At 32.9% G+C, this 15,457-nt stretch overlaps 4 protein-coding genes across 9 annotated transcripts; 2 read left to right on the top strand and 2 right to left on the bottom strand.

Annotated features, from left to right (window-relative positions):
• The first annotated feature begins 3,044 nt into the window (after positions 1-3,044).
• On the top strand, positions 3,045-8,317 carry LOC145724666 (tubulin epsilon and delta complex protein 1-like). 5 transcript variants are annotated; one of them, XM_081973037.1, is made up of 7 exons: positions 3,288-4,423; positions 4,479-4,533; positions 5,581-5,795; positions 5,844-7,469; positions 7,525-7,896; positions 7,951-8,124; positions 8,179-8,317. In XM_081973037.1, the coding sequence occupies exons 4-7, from the start codon at positions 7,353-7,355 to the stop codon at positions 8,236-8,238; spliced, it is 723 nt and encodes a 240-aa protein (XP_081829163.1). In that variant the 5' UTR covers positions 3,288-4,423; positions 4,479-4,533; positions 5,581-5,795; positions 5,844-7,352; the 3' UTR covers positions 8,239-8,317. The 5 variants fall into 5 exon arrangements, with proteins under 5 accessions (XP_081829164.1, XP_081829161.1, XP_081829160.1 ...); XM_081973038.1 differs by lacking the exons at positions 3,288-4,423; positions 4,479-4,533 and adding an exon at positions 3,045-3,205 and having other exon boundaries at positions 5,581-5,755; XM_081973035.1 differs by lacking the exons at positions 3,288-4,423; positions 4,479-4,533 and adding an exon at positions 3,045-3,205 and having other exon boundaries at positions 5,581-5,790.
• Positions 8,221-9,281, bottom strand: LOC145724668 (GATA zinc finger domain-containing protein 1). Of its 2 annotated transcripts, none has more exons than XM_081973042.1 (4): positions 8,963-9,281; positions 8,706-8,897; positions 8,468-8,650; positions 8,221-8,410 (listed from the first exon to the last, which is right to left on the bottom strand). In XM_081973042.1, exons 1-4 carry the CDS (start codon positions 9,104-9,106, stop codon positions 8,270-8,272), a joined length of 660 nt encoding a protein of 219 aa, XP_081829168.1. In that variant the 5' UTR covers positions 9,107-9,281; the 3' UTR covers positions 8,221-8,269. The 2 variants fall into 2 exon arrangements, with proteins under 2 accessions (XP_081829168.1, XP_081829167.1); XM_081973041.1 differs by having other exon boundaries at positions 8,464-8,650; positions 8,963-9,276.
• Positions 9,282-9,451: 170 nt separating this feature from the next.
• LOC145724639 (uncharacterized) lies at positions 9,452-12,890 on the top strand. Its single transcript, XM_081972994.1, has 8 exons — positions 9,452-9,775; positions 9,831-10,015; positions 10,066-10,370; positions 11,068-11,165; positions 11,207-11,440; positions 12,247-12,401; positions 12,459-12,575; positions 12,628-12,890. Exons 1-8 carry the CDS (start codon positions 9,558-9,560, stop codon positions 12,888-12,890), a joined length of 1,575 nt encoding a protein of 524 aa, XP_081829120.1. The 5' UTR covers positions 9,452-9,557.
• Positions 12,891-13,442: 552 nt separating this feature from the next.
• DCTN6-p27 (dynactin subunit 6) lies at positions 13,443-14,100 on the bottom strand. The gene is made up of 3 exons (XM_081973043.1): positions 13,939-14,100; positions 13,700-13,889; positions 13,443-13,648 (listed from the first exon to the last, which is right to left on the bottom strand). The coding sequence occupies exons 1-3, from the start codon at positions 13,950-13,952 to the stop codon at positions 13,622-13,624; spliced, it is 231 nt and encodes a 76-aa protein (XP_081829169.1). The 5' UTR covers positions 13,953-14,100; the 3' UTR covers positions 13,443-13,621.
• Between the last annotated feature and the right edge of the window lie 1,357 nt (positions 14,101-15,457).

Here is a 15,457-nt window from a genome sequence, read left to right as displayed (position 1 = left end):
AAAGCACCTTTTCATTGCCACTTTTTCTCAGCTATTCGATGATGGATTCAAATTTGCTACACGACGTTTCGTTTTTTGGCAGCCATCATCAACTTTCTTTTTTCTTATGGGCGCCATATTGGATTTTTAGCCCACCAAATAGTACGTTTTATTCTGATTTTAGTGATGTATAATAACTTATGATTTGCTTCATAAATAACCAAATAATTCAAAAAAAACTATTTTTATTTTAGTTATTGGCTTTGAGTTAATGGGCCGTTTTATAAAATGTCATTATTTGACAGTACTTGTCAAACACGATAATTCGGACGTTCATTAAAGCTTTTAGAGATTTTACCTTAGTTAGCTTTGAGTTAATGAGACGTTTTATGAAGATTACTTGGTAGTAATTATCACACGCAATTGGCCTGAACATACTTAGTCACAAAGGTGTACACGTGACTTAAACCGGTTTATTCACTCGAAAAGCTTAGGCCACTCGCTACGCTTGTAGACCTAGTTGTTCTTTTCGTGAATAAAAAATAGTTTAAGTCACTTGCTGTATAAATAACTATTAAATCACTCTGAATGACATTCGCCTATTTACAGATGTAAACAAACAAACATCAATGTTACATCTACACGGGGCGCGGTGCAAATTTAATAGAACTGTAATTTTAGTATTTTTTTTTAATATAAGAAGTCGAAATTTAATAAAATACTGTATAAGACACGTGACTTAAACCGGTTTATTCACTCGAATAAATATGAATGAATAAAAAATGGTTTGTCACTTACTGTATAAATAACTATAAACTTGCACTTAACATTATAAAAAATTGAAATTTGGCAAAAAATAAAGTTCCTAAAATGATGATCTTTCTCTTGGAAACGTAAATAAGCCTTTTAAGTTAGAGATAATGCTAACAAATCTTTTTTTCTGATTAACCTAAATAGTTCAGCAATGCTTGTATAATAATAACATTTTCTGCAGGGGTTTCTTTTCTAGATAGATTTTAACTATGATTGACGCTCTAATGATCGTCCGAATTATCGTGTTTGACAAGTACTGTCAAATAATGACATTTTTTAAAACGACCCATTAACTCAAAGCCAATAACTAAAGTAAAAATAGTTTTTAGTGAATTATTTTGTTATTTATGAAGCAAATCATAAGTTATTATACATCACTAAAATCAGAATAAAACGTACTATTTGGTGGGCTAAAAATCCAATATGGCGCCCATAAGAAAAAAGAAAGTTGATGATGACTGACAGAAAACGAAACGTCGTGTGGCAAATTTGAATCCATCATCAAATAGTTAGGAAAAAGTGGCAATGAAAAGATGCTTTTAGTTTTGGGATATCTCTTCAAATAAGGTTAGAAATAAATAAAAACAAAAAATCAAATTTTCAGTTTTTTTCGGATATCTTCGGAAGTACTCGGAAAATCAAAATTTTTAAAACAGCTTTTGGTTGAGCTTTAAATTGCGCAACTTTGCCCCAATTTAAACTTTCTCGTATCTCTTATGGTTTCTGAGATCCCAATGGTGAGGGTCGAATTTGAATTACCCTGTATATTTCAAGCTGAAAATCATCAAAATTGACTTGTAAATGCAAAATTAGTCTATTTTTGGATTTGTCGGATTTTGGTTAAAATTTTATTTAAAAACCAACTATTAATTGGGAAATTGACTTGAAAACTGGATCTCAAGTAGAAAACCAATAAAACTTTACTTAATAATGCAAAATTAGTCTATTAAGTCAATTTCAACTTGAAATTGGTGTAAAAACTGAATTTCATATTAAAAATAGTGAATATTATGAACTAAGTTAACCTAACCCAACACAAATCTGTTGAAAAAATGACTGTCTATGTGAAAAAATTGAAATTCATTATCATCATCATTTTTTAGGTAAATAAAAAATGGATTATTTTTGTGTGACCACCCTGTATATACAAATGAGTCATTGCGTAATGTGAAATAAATGAAAAGTTTTATTGCCCTTTAGAGGATTTCAAAATTATGTTGAACGATGTAAAACTGTTATTATTCCTTAAAAACCCAAAATATTTCCAAAACGATTAGACGACTTGCACAGAATTATTTGTAGAATCCAAATTTTAAAAAATATATAGAGTGTTTTTCCCTTAAAAAAATGAAATTAAAGCCATCTTCCGGTATAGACGCAAGAGACATAATCTTGATAATAGTTAGATTGGGCATGGCAACTTTACAATGTTTTCCAAATTTTCAAAAATTTTTACCAATTTTTTGTTGTTGTCATAATGGTAATGAATAAGTACTACAAATTCTGCGATTTCTCTAATACTGAGTGAGAGAAAAACTAGAAAAACTGTTATATTGCGTATTTTCCAAAGAAGTAAAATATCTGAATACTTTGTGATTAAAACTGAAATTAGGATGACTGACATTTTGAACAGATTCTAGAAATAAAATTTTTACTTTTACTACTTATTAAAAATATAATTTTTAATCGGTAGGACACACAAATGGATGTATACCTAATTCCCTTACTTTCAAACAAATGCCAAGCAAATATTATTCAAAAAATGTCAAATCCCCAATACAACAATTACACTTCGAAATCATTCTTTTAGCGTTTATCATTGTTGCTGCAACACCGTTTTCCGAGTAATATTAATATGTGAACAAGAATTAAAGACAAACTAGAACGTGGTTATCTGCAACATTCAAACAACTCACATAATAAGCTGGCAAATAAAATTGCTTCAAGGTTCCTCAAATACCATATTAGAGGAGAATCGCTGGTTTGGGTAATCGTTTGATTGCTTTAGGATTTAAGTTGACGATTTTGCGTAATCACTGACATGAATTGGTGGATGAAATTCATTTCTGGGATACAAAACCATAATTTCCCATATTTTAATCCCTCAAAAGCTGTAAAGAGTTTTCTCTATATTCAAGAGACAGAGGAAGTATTAAAGTACATATTACAGTAATGTTAGATAAACACACATTTTTACATCTCCCCCACTTAAAAAGGTGCTAATGATAAGAGGTGTGACGTCATGAGCTTGCTATACTTATGAGTGAGCCTCGACGTGTCATATGAAGTTAGTTGTCCCACCAGCTCACTAGGCAGGTGTGAATTAGTTCAAATTTTACGTTTTCACCACATTTAACATAGTCAGAATATGGATTTTTGTTTCATTAGAGAACCATCAGTTTTCATACTTCAGGTAAGTTTTTAATTTACATTTTTGGAGAGCTTACATAGTCTCGTGGTACCGGCAGTTTGTTTTACAAAAGGTGTTTGAGTTAGTTTAAAGCCCAGTTTTTTTGCTATATTAGTTACGCGTAAAGTGCGTCCCACAGTAACTTTACAAAATTTGAAGGTCGGTTTTTCGCCATTTAAACGTTCGTTAAAGTTATCAACGTCATAAAAACTTAATCCTACATTATCATGGCTGTATAATACAGCCAATTAGATTGTATAGGTTTGGAATTATTAAGGGGTTACTCATGCAGTTCAGGAACGTCTGCGTTTGTAGAAATTCTATTAAACTGGTTCAGAACCGTTTTTTTGTACCAAGTTAGGATCATAAAATGATAAAAATACCGTGTTATCAAAGTTTAATCGCGATAACTGGCGCCTTTTAAATAAGCTTCACCCATAAAAAAAGTTAAGTAATAATCGTCTGAAAAAAATCTGGAATTCAAACATTATTCAATCCATTCAAGATCAACTAAAAGACTTATCTTTGAAGATGAAAAGTTCTGATATAACATTTCAGCTTGCTGCTTTTTTTGACTATTTTGTGATATACAGGGTGAGTAATTTACACAGGCGACATGATGCTGTTACGTATGGAAGACAGTTAAAATTATCTGAACTTAAATTTACCAAAATTGCACTCTTAAGAAAGATAAAGAGGAGTCTGTTCTAAACTATCGTTTGAAAACATTGTTTGTTAACACATTAATTACATATAATTACAAATCACAATGAAAACCACCACGTATAATCGAATAATGCTATTTGGTCGTAAAATTGCAATTTATGAGATGTGTAGAATATGTTTAAACTAATTTAACTCACTTAAGTCATGTTTCCTCAATGCAAGGTTGTGTTTTAGTGATTAGTTGACTGTAATGTACGGATTTCCCTAAAGCAGGTATGCCAATTTGGTTTTTGTTACAAAAATTTGACTACAAAATGCGTTTGGATGCCTTATTCAAATTACCCGGAAAAATGTGACCGACTTTCAAGTTGAGAGAAATAAAAAGGAGTTTTCCTTATCGAACTTGAAAAGCAAATAAGAGATAAAACAGTAACCGGTCGTATAATATATAAAGTACCTGTGTACTGCCAAGCTCATATTCAACATATCTAGAACATGTGTGTGTACATATTCAATTGTTTAGTGTTGAATTAACGACTTTCTGATATGTCCGAGGTAACCTTTTCGTTTTCAAGCTATTTTAACGCCTCTGTTGGTATAATAACGCTAGTTTTTAGTGGTGTATGTTGGTAAAGTGGTACTATTTTTTCGCTTTACACCATCAGGTACTATATTTATTTTTTATATCACACATATCGAAAATATTGCCAAACCTGTCAACTTCCAGAATTTAGTGTGATTGATTGCCTATTTACATTAATCATTTGATAAGCGATACTTATATTTTTTAATATAGTCAGTTATGAGAATTTGCTAGGATGCATTAGGGTTAGAGTTTTTTGTATTATTATGTCGTTCTTACCATGTTTTTCTAATTATTATGCTTCTTTAGTTAACTAACAGATTTTGGTTTACATATGTCTCTTAATCATATAGAAAACCGCAAAACCAGCAGATATTTCATTTGAAATATGTAATTTGGACCTTTTAGAGATTTCTCTATCAAAAACACAGCAGTAGCCGCTATTTTTAGTACCAAATTTTTCAATTTCTTGCAAAAGAAGTTAAATTTGATTTTTCAGTATTTTGCTACAGAGTGGTAGTAAAATTTGAGTATCACGTAGGAATCAAAAAATCATGACCATTCCTACTTTATGGTTTTGAAAATGTGTTTGAAGATCTGATTGATGCTGTTAAATGACTTCAAATCAAAATAATTTATAAAACTAAGACAATAGAGGAACAAAATTTGTATATAAACTATAATAAATCTGAAATTTGTACTTACTAATGATTAAATAATCAGTGTCAAAGGAAAAACACTAATTATGAATATGTCAAGTCTGAGAAGTAATACGAGCAAATAATTATTACAATCTCATACTACTTTAAATATAACGTGTTTAGGGTCTTATATGAGATTTAGATAAAGCGAGTATATAGTTCAAAACAGGTTGAACGTTAGCTAAATATGGCGTAACCTCTATTTACCCGAGATAGTTTTGTTTGATGTTAAATCCCGGAGCGTCACTTTTAAAATTTATATCCCTGTAAAAACAATGGCGCAATAAAGTAATTAAGCGATTACAAAACCGTTATATAAAATTCCGTGGGTTTCTCACCTGATAAGTTTTGGAATTTTGTTTGCCACTGTCGCGTTACAGGAAATTTTCAGTCAGACTGTAACAAACTTTTTTTTTTTATTGTTTTAGGTGCCCTGAATTCTTATATACTTACCGCATTGGTGTGGTAATAAGTGCAACTTGAATCAATATTTGAAGACATCAGCAAGCAGGTACAATCTTCCGGCTTGGTTTTATTGACTTTCTTGATTATCACCCAACCATTAGAGATCTAGTTCATTACACCAGACTGGAAGAAGAAGCAGTGTGTTTTATTACTCTACAGGTCACAGTTTAATGGCATGGTAATAGTCTTTTACTGTACGGCTTTGATTTATAAACAAATTTTTCAGAAGCTACCCTGACTGCGCTTTTTGAAGGAGTTACATCAGGGAAATTTGAAAATGAAGAGAGCTATCCGTCGACAGTATATATTCTACACTGTCATGGAGTTGCTCTCTTTATAGACAAATTTAAATTCGTCATTCTACACTGCAAGGTGGATGCACTTCATGGAGAAGTTAGGAGAAAAGGTCACATATAATGTGAAGTAGATCTTGTAAAATTAAGCATTAATAAAATCTGTGTTTTATATACTACTAACTACTAACCCACATATCAACTAAAGTATATTCATGTGAAAAATACATGCCAGGCATATAACTAGCCGCATATAAATTTCAGAATTTGCCATTTGTTTGGCATATACCCGGCTGTTGTACAAATTTACCTTTTTAAATATTCCAATAAGTATATGCCAGGGGTATGTCTGAGAAGTAAAAACTGATCTCTATAGTATAGTTTGCTATAAATGAAAAATAGTTTCGTAAAATTGTTAAAGGATATACCACACTATTTCAAACTGAATGATTAAATGAGAATAATGAAAATATAGTATAAACTATAAATGGATATAAGAAAAGCAAAATATGAATCTTATTTTAAAAACTTACATTTTTATTCAGCCGAGCTAATTCAAGCACAAGAAGATTACAACGCGTAAACCAAACAAAAATTACTGAAATTACAAAAAAAAATACAATTTTGAAAATTCCGCCTACATCAATGTTATTTTTAAATTCTCGAGAAACATGCTTGGCACATGAACTAAAGGGACAAAGTAATATATGCCAGGCACGTATTGGGAATATACTTTTATATACTGTGCACATATCTGGCATATATTTGAGAATATACCCCTGTCTGAAAGTAACTGCCAGGCATATTCCAAGCATACAATTTTGCTATGTGGGTAAGTAGTAAATGACCATTTTGTTGCACACTGGTTTTAGATTTCTCCTGGGGAGAAACTGATGAGGCAACCGCCCCTTTTAGAATAGTTTGACTTTAATTGTATTTTTTGAAAAAAAAATGTGTTCAGTTAAAAGTAAGCTATAAAACCACGTGTTACATTTTGACGTTTGAACTGTCACAGCGACTAAGTTCAGACACCTTCAATATTTCCAGTACAGTTGCACTGTGGTATTCATGTCAAATAACTCGGTTATTTTGTGATTTTTGAATGGAAATTGTATTAGTCGAAAAATGCCAAAACTACGGACTACATTTTGACGTTTGAACTACCTTAAAGACCTGTCAAATTATGACATTTAAAAAAACTTTTACTTGCACATGTCCTGGAAATATAAGTTATTTGTAATTTTTGAAACAAAATTGTCAAAAAAACCAGCTGTCAACTTAACAGGAACATTATAAAAGTGACAGTTAAGGGATTTTTTATTTTGATTGGGAAAATCGAGTTGACAGATGTGGCAACCTTGTCCTGACGGTTAAATGGTAGAGACATTTTTGTTATTTTAACTTCAATTTGTCTAGCATATTTTATTATTATAATAACAATAATGGACATTAAAACAGCTATTTCTGTGCTCTGTAAGCTCTTAAATAGAATATACCACACCAGCTTAAAACCAGAACATTTTAGACTAGCAAAGTTTGACAAAAATGAAGAAAATGTGGTAAGTGATTCCTTTCAAAACCAACATCTGTAATTAAGTGAAAAAGTGATTTTAGGTCGAAAATTTGTGGGACGCTTTGAGTAAAATGCTCAAATGCACTAACACAACGTCCATACATCAAAAACTGCATACTTTACATTATAATAGATTATCATTTTACAATTTAAACAGTGGAAGTAGAGAGTTGCTACTAGCTTTAAGTTTTCTACTTTCATTTTTACTGGAGCAAGAAATAGAACTTAGATTAGAAATTAGTCCTTTACCAGAGTATCCAACAACCACTAGTAATGACACCTCAATATTGGAGTGGAAAAAACTGGATGGGAATCAACTCAAAAATTACCATCTTTGGCTCACAGGAAGGATTTCATCTAATCAAAACGCGATCCATCAATACAAAGAACAAATTTGCAAAATCCAAGAAAAAGTAGTCAAAACAATAATAATTACAGATTGTATTGAAAATGTGTGGGCATTTTAGTGGGACAAGGCCTTAAACATAAAAGCACACACACCTTTAACTGTATATGAGATTTTAGCTCTTAAAAACCCAAATATTGGCCAAAAGTTTCTTGAAGACACTGAACCAATTGTACATATCATGAAGACATACAAAGAATGGCTGAAAAATGAAAAAGTATTTTGGAAGTGGATGGTAAGTGTTGCATATTATCTAAAATGGTGTTTTGTTGAACTACCCTACTTGCAGATCACTGTAATAAATGAGGCTAAAAGTGAAACCACACTACAATCAAACAATCAACAATAATTATACTTTATTATTTATCTTTTAACAGAGTCTAGTGAACTCCAAATAAATCCAGATTTTGAGTTTTCCAAAACTGTACTATATGGTGTATTTCTAGCCTTATAATAGTCAGAAGGAGCATGCATAATAAATTCCATACAATCCAAACTCCTTGGAAAGTCTTCTTCAGGTCCTGAAAATATAATTAATTGACTCTACAATTAAACAAACAACATAATGTATTACCAACAATATAACTTGCTGGGTCAAACTCCTCATTTGGTGGAGGACTCTCTTTGGTAGGTAATAACCACTGAAGTACGGCACTTTTATTACAATACTGATCAGTCATTAAACCAGTGATTTGTGCATAGTAGCAATCATTATCCTCATCCCTTACTGAGATTATGTCTCCAACTTGAATATAGCTTCCCTTAAATGGAATTTCAGTATACTACTTGGTCTGCACTGTTATAAAACTTGCTCACCTTGTAAAAAACTGAATTGGTAGTAACTGTCCTTGATACTGAACTTGGGGCTTTCATAGGAACTTTCTTAAATAAACTCCTTCTTCCCCGACCTTTTGTGTGGGATTTGGTTGCTGCATTTGGATTGTGTCTGGTTTTATATGATCTGGTTGTTCTTGCTTTCTTTTTAGTTGGTTTTTCTTCATCTTCTTCCTACCAATTTTATCTTAGTTCAGTGAGCTAATGTGGGCAGATTTTGTTGTTAATTGGTTACTTACCTTGACCTCGGTGTCCTCATCGACGTCTTTTTTGGCCTCATTAACGCAGTTTAGGCAAATTACACCTAAGTTTTCAGCATTTGTCCATAAAGGAGATTCAGTAGCTTCACATTTTAGACACACAATGGGTGTTTTATATGGCATTTTTAAAATCTTATTAATTTGGTGAAAATTAACATAAAAGTGTTGTTTCCAATATACGTTATCAGTAAAAGTTAATGTAAGAATAATACAAATATAATATTGAAATACACTCAAAATATACAAATAACCACAGAGTACATAACCTAGTCGTTTGACGTTTTCTTTCGTTTTGTGATATCAGCAGGGATAAAAAAGCGGTATAATCCAAAGGTCACGTGACGACGCGTGATTTTGTAATCATGAAGTCATGTGATTTTTACTGAACTGTTACTCCTGTATGTTAGTATCACTTATTATTATTATTATTAAGAAGAAGATATGAACAAAACCCAAATGACGGTTTGACATTGACAAATAATAGAAATATTACATGAATGTAATGTTAATGTTTTTATTTATTTTATAGTTTACAAAAAAGAAAATAGTTTACTGCATTATATTAAGCATAAAAATGTCTAAATTTCCTGACAGGAGACTGCGGTTCACAGTCGAACAGGACATGCAGCTTCTGTTGCAAGTCCTGAAACAAAACCCTTTCGAAGACTTAGACAGGTGGACTGAGGTACATGAAAACTTTGTACAAGACTGTAATGTGCCCTTCTCCCTAAGAACGTGCAAGGACCATGTCAATCACTTGTTGGGGCTTCATTTGAAAGGTGCCTTGAAAATGTTGGTTGTACTTTATTCCTTTGGGAGTCATTGGAATTAATGAACCCAATTTCAGGCGTCCTAGAGAAACCCCTGAGGATTTTACACAAAAAAAGGACACACTGGACAAGATTTTAGAAATGCGGAAGGGTTCTTCTGTTGACAGTACTGCTCGTCGAGGACCTAGATCAGCTGCACAAGCTGAAGGTGACTCAGCAAACTCAACAGATCCTAGATTCATAAAATCCGAAGACAGTGATGGTAGGTAAATAATGCATTATTACTGTAAAGACCCTAAAGATGGTTTTTAGATGATTTTTACTGGGATGAGGAAAATGAAAGGGATAAGAAGGAAAAAGAAAGAGAAGCCAATGATTTGGATGGGAAATTGAGAAAACAAGAATTGCTTTTAAGGGAGCGCAAAATTGCGTTGCAAGAACAAAAACTAAAACTGGAAGAAGAAAGACTGGAATTGGATAGAATGGAATTGAATAAGAGAATGGAGATGGAGAGGTCAGAGAGAGAAGCGTACAGGAAAGTGGTTTTGCAAAACCAGACTATTATAACTGCCCTTATGGACAGATACAATAGAAGGAATGGGGGGAATCACTTGTGTATTTTATAGATGTATGGTGGGATGGGTTTTGTTTCTGTCAAGCAATAAGAATTACACACTTGCATATTGTGTTATAATAAGAGAATAATATTAACAATTTACTTAAGTGAACTTTTATAAATAATAAAGCTTTAAATGCTAGGAATTAATAACTTATATAATAAAAGCTATAAAAAGAGACATAAAAGTTTTAGCATACCTGAAGGAGCATGTACATTTTTACTGCTTCTTGTTTGGCTTTCTTATGAGATGATAGTTGGGAAGCACTTTCATCAAAGTCTCCATTTGCAATGTTTGAGGCTGAAAAAAAGTGACAAAATGATAAAATACCAATATTAAATCAATAGTACTGTTTGGTAATACAACAGAAATAATTGTTTAAAATAACGTTGGAAGAAAGTTATTGCGGGTACGCCACTGTTAATCTCCTTTCTCGTTCCGTTACTACTAAATTACGGGAATAGCAACGCCAAGCTGCCAGACCAGAAACTATTTACAACTACGTTCCAAACTTTAGAATACATAAATTTCGACCCACTGAAATTTTCTGTTGGTGTAACAGGAGTCTATACTGAAAACGTTAACTTTTATTGCAACTTTGTTGGTTTGGAATAAATGCATAACGCTATTTATACAAAACAGAAGAACAATTAATTAATTGGTTTAAAAAAAGCTTTGAACGAATTCGTGCACGTAGTGGGTTGGATTAAACCTGAAAGCGAGGTCACCAGCTTCGAATCAATACGACAAACGCAACGAGCAGTGTTCTGTTTGTCGGGACGCTAGATTGTGTCGGTACGTCAAACGTTATCGTTGCAAATATCGTTTTGCTGAAAAATGAGTCGGGAGAAAATGTGGCGCAAACCCAAGGAACGTCTCAGATACACCAACGAGCACAGTCTGATGTTGCTTAAGGAAGTTCTGGACCGAAATCCGTTCGAAGATCCGTACAGATGGAGTACGGTGCACGAAAACTTTGTTCGAATGACGGCCCGTCCGCACACGCTACGTTCCGTTAGGGAGCACGTGGACTATCTTTTAAAACTCTACGTGAAAGGAGATTTGGAAAAGTAAGCATTATAACGGGACCGCTATTTAAATTTAAAGCGAAAAAATCCGAAAACAGAAAAATAAGCTCTAGTAGCTTGATTGTTTGGTTTGTTGAGTGATAAATGGTAATTTTATATAGGCATAGGCGGTCAGTGGCGTGCTGATTCGATGTTTTATGGTTAACTACTAAAAATCTGAAAAAAAAAATTAAAAACGTTGATATGAGAGGGCGTGACGTTTCAGACAACTGACAGTTTAAGTTAACTCGTTTTTTTTATGTTACCAATAATTGTCACTTTTAAAATGTCTCCTTAAACTAATAAGTTGTGATATGATTGTGACACTTTTAGAAAAAAATTTTTTAGAGAAAATGCTAAAAGAAAAGAGTTTTGGCTTTGGTCGTAAGTTGAATGTAATTTTCAAGCTTTTCCATGTGGAAAAGGTGTTTTAGAGTCTAAAAAATAAAACAAAAATTGATTTGTGAAGATTTTATGTGATTTTAAAACTCCGAGACTCCTCATCTAAAATTCCATTACCTAAATAGTTGCAAAACCATATTTTTTTATTTTATTTTCATCTCTAGACATTTTGCATCTGAATTGTCACATTCAAACTTCCGATGCCGTAAGTTTTCTTTAATAATAAATAATTAAATAACAAATAAAATACTTTGGAATTTTAAATGTTAAGAAGATGTAGATTAGGAGATTTTGCTGGCCAATCAAGCCTATCAACTAACTTGTTGCAAAGATTTGTGGTCTACTGAATATTAATGGAAGCATTTTCTTTCTCTAATAAAAATGTTTATCAAGAAATTCTTTTGTAGCAAAGCAAGATACAAAGGAAGCGACGAGGAACATATCGAAAAACTACAACTGTTGCAAGAGGTACTATCTCTGAAAGAAAAGTACTTTGACGTTATCCAAGAGAAAAAAACACCCGCCAGAGAAACAAGGAATAAACGACCTAAATCTGAAACCTGTAGGTTGTTCTAGGGGGTTTCATGCATGCATTTTTAACAGTGTTTTTCTTTCGCAGCTTCTTATGATGACCCTGATGAGTCTACTGACATGTTCCTCGATGAGGATTTGACGGAGTATTCCGTAAATCCGAATCAAACTGCAGGAAGTGTATCTTCGGTCACCCAAGACGGTGGTAAGTAATTGGTAAAGATACTTAAAACACACACAAGTTGTTGTTAATGTAGGTTTGACAAGCATAGCAACACTACAATTTCTGAAAGATAAACACACCACGGAGGTGGAATTGCGGAGACAGGAAGTGGATTTACAAGAAAAAAAACTTGCATTAGCTGAGAAGGAGTTTAAAATGGCTAGAGAAAGGTTTGATCTGGAGAAACAGGAACGATTGCGACGCCTAGATTTGGAACAACAAGAAAGAGCAATGCACCTCAAAGTTTTGGAACAACAACAGAAACTAATACAAATGTTTTTTGAACAACACAAATGAATCATAACTTTAAAAACAAATTTAAGCTTTAACAGACCTAAAATTTTATTTACTTTTTTATAAAAAAAAATTATTGGTTAGGCCTCAAGGTATTACTACTTACTATTACTAATGACTCTGTGAGTTATAATTATATAAAAAGTCACACTTTTCAATATAAATAAGAAAAATGCATCATTATTGAATGTTTGTAGAAAAAAGTCATGGTTTGCTGGCTTAATACATAAATAACTATTAAAGGCCTTATTAGTTTAAAGTCTTACCGCTGGTTTATCCAGTCCTTCCCTCATTTGACAGTCATTGCCAAATATTGAAATATTCTCTTTCAAGCACTGTTCATTGGTAATTCTACATGCAGCTCCCACAGTGCAACCACTAGTGACTATAACTTTATTACCGACAAAGCATTTAGTCTCAAAGACGTTGTGGTTGCCTATTTTACGCGCTTCCACTGTACTGTCCACCTCAAATACGTTATGGGAACCTATTATGAGGACTGGGGTGTTTTCTTTGTCTTGTTGGTCAAATGGTAATCTAAAATATGACCAGTGTATTCCTGTGAGATATAATAATAGAAATTGTAGTCCCTTTCATGAATTAATAAATTTAAAAAAAAGCTCAAGGTAGTTAAAATCAGCATGTAATGCAAGGTTGTCAGATTATCCCCAAAAAAATTGGTTTTTTTTGATGATTTCTTCTGGGGTTTCAGGTTTAACACTTACTACTCGAAATCACCCCTTATGAGCATTGGATCTTTGCTATGAATATTAATGTTACTCTTGTTGCGCCAGGATTATAACTTTACATACATTGACAAAACTAGCAAACCTGTGAATAATCTTGGCCTGTTCCTCGATCAAGCAATGTTCCCCAATGATAATGGGGCCCGCCTCGGCTATTATAACGGCACTGGGATGAATAATGGTGCCAGCACCAATAGTAATATCACCTCGTAGTTTTGATTCTTCGCACACCAGGGCTCCTGGACATATCTTAACACTGAATCAACCCCTTAATGTTTTACTTCTGTAGTAATGACAAACTTTACCTGTTCCTTGACATGATTTTATAGAAAGTTGTCTTAAATTTGTTGTTATGATATTTTATAAGTTAAAAACAGATAATAACAAAAAATTAAATTAGGTTAAGTGGAGTATTCTTCTTCACTTTTTTTATGGTTGTGCCCAGTAGTCGATTTGCTTTGACAGCGCCACGCGGTAAAACACTGAACTATTCTTAGCCGTAATAATAGTAATTTCGATTTTATCGTTAAATCTGTACTTAATAATTGATGCATTTATTTTATTTTTATATTTCATTACAAGTGTACGTATATTAAAGTAGTATTAAATTACTCCCATAACTAAAATTAGCTACAGTGTATAAATAAGCATAACATTGTAATTTGTGTGCAAGAAAATATGTACATTTCACAAACGAACACTGTAATATTTAAAAACCGTTTTATGCCCCCAGTCACGGATCTTTAACAGTTGTTATAGGCCTTCTTCGACTGTTACTCCTTAATGACTATCATTTTCACATTTCCTATGCAGATCGATTGCATGCTTAGCTCTACATTATCACTTTGTTAAGAAACAAAGTATATAGTCATTAAGGGGAACATTATCAGGCATATATTGATGGGCTTTCAACATTTTGCGCAAAATAAAAATCTAATTTAACGCATTCTCGTTGGGTTTTTACACGGATGAACTCCTTCAGCGGCATTTCAAACGAACGATCTGTCACAGTCCGTGCTTACAGAAGCGTAACACTTTCTTCGGTCTCATCACATGTGAAAAGATCCCGTTTGAGTAACTACCCTGATTTATAAGTCTGCATATTTGTGGGGTCGGAAGCAAATGAGACGGTTTATGACTTGCTTATTTTTGTTTGACAATCTGACTGCATAAAAAGCTCTTCCACTTTGGAACGTTTCCACAAGTGCAATCATGTCGTTATTTATACCAACATAAATCATTCAGTTTTCTTAACTTGTTTAGTTAATTTGGCTGTAAAAGAGGTGACACCCTGTGTGAGCGGTTTCTACTATTAATTACCCTCGGTCCGATTAGCTTGAATAGTATTTTTCGCTCGAACTTTTGCCTGATTTTTAAAGCCCCACAGGGACGAACTGTCTGGGCTATGATTGACGTGCTAACAATGAAGGCTTTGGATACAATGCTAACGCTTTAGTGTCGTTAGGGAGCCACGTTAATTTGCCGTAATCGAAATATGACGTTTTTGAGTTAAATTGTTTGCGGGCGTTAGTTCTGATTATGCCGAAACGAATCACTCGGGAGCCATTTGTTTTTGATGGGGGCATAAGTTAAGATACGTTAATTCCGCCTAGACAAGGCTTTCTAATAGAGTGATCATCAGACTATAACATCTGTGATTGATGAAGTTTTGTCCTATCTTCGTATAGAGAAATCGTTTCTAATACTAAGTCACTATCATATATAACTCACACAATATCACTACTTATTTGGTTTTTGTAAAATAATTACATGATACAAATTAATACTAATTTACTTTTGGTGGTACCTTAAAGTGTACCTGGA

Source organism: Ips typographus, linkage group LG2 (assembly GCF_016097725.1).
Source record: "Ips typographus isolate SLU linkage group LG2, UJ_Ityp_2.0, whole genome shotgun sequence".
In the NCBI taxonomy this organism is placed as follows: Eukaryota; Metazoa; Arthropoda; class Insecta; order Coleoptera; family Curculionidae; genus Ips; species Ips typographus.
The sequence above is the reverse complement of the archived record's forward strand: the minus strand, read 5'-3'. Positions and strand labels throughout refer to the sequence as shown.

Coding starts and splice junctions, on each gene's coding strand:
- LOC145724666 (XM_081973038.1), top strand. CDS start 7,353: ATGGACATTAAAACAGCTATTTCTGTGCTCTGTAAGCTCTTAAATAGA. Junction 7,470..7,524: donor ACAAAAATGAAGAAAATGTG/GTAAGTGATTCC, acceptor AAGTGATTTTAG/GTCGAAAATTTGTGGGACGC. Junction 8,125..8,178: donor AAGTATTTTGGAAGTGGATG/GTAAGTGTTGCA, acceptor CCCTACTTGCAG/ATCACTGTAATAAATGAGGC.
- LOC145724668 (XM_081973041.1), bottom strand. CDS start 9,106: ATGCCATATAAAACACCCATTGTGTGTCTAAAATGTGAAGCTACTGAA. Junction 8,651..8,705: donor CCAATTCAGTTTTTTACAAG/GTGAGCAAGTTT, acceptor ATTCCATTTAAG/GGAAGCTATATTCAAGTTGG. Junction 8,411..8,463: donor CCCAGCAAGTTATATTGTTG/GTAATACATTAT, acceptor TTATATTTTCAG/GACCTGAAGAAGACTTTCCA.
- LOC145724639 (XM_081972994.1), top strand. CDS start 9,558: ATGTCTAAATTTCCTGACAGGAGACTGCGGTTCACAGTCGAACAGGAC. Junction 9,776..9,830: donor TTGAAAGGTGCCTTGAAAAT/GTTGGTTGTACT, acceptor ACCCAATTTCAG/GCGTCCTAGAGAAACCCCTG. Junction 10,371..11,067: donor ATGGGGGGAATCACTTGTGT/ATTTTATAGATG, acceptor TCGTGCACGTAG/TGGGTTGGATTAAACCTGAA.
- DCTN6-p27 (XM_081973043.1), bottom strand. Junction 13,649..13,699: donor GGTTTGCTAGTTTTGTCAAT/GTATGTAAAGTT, acceptor TAATATTCATAG/CAAAGATCCAATGCTCATAA.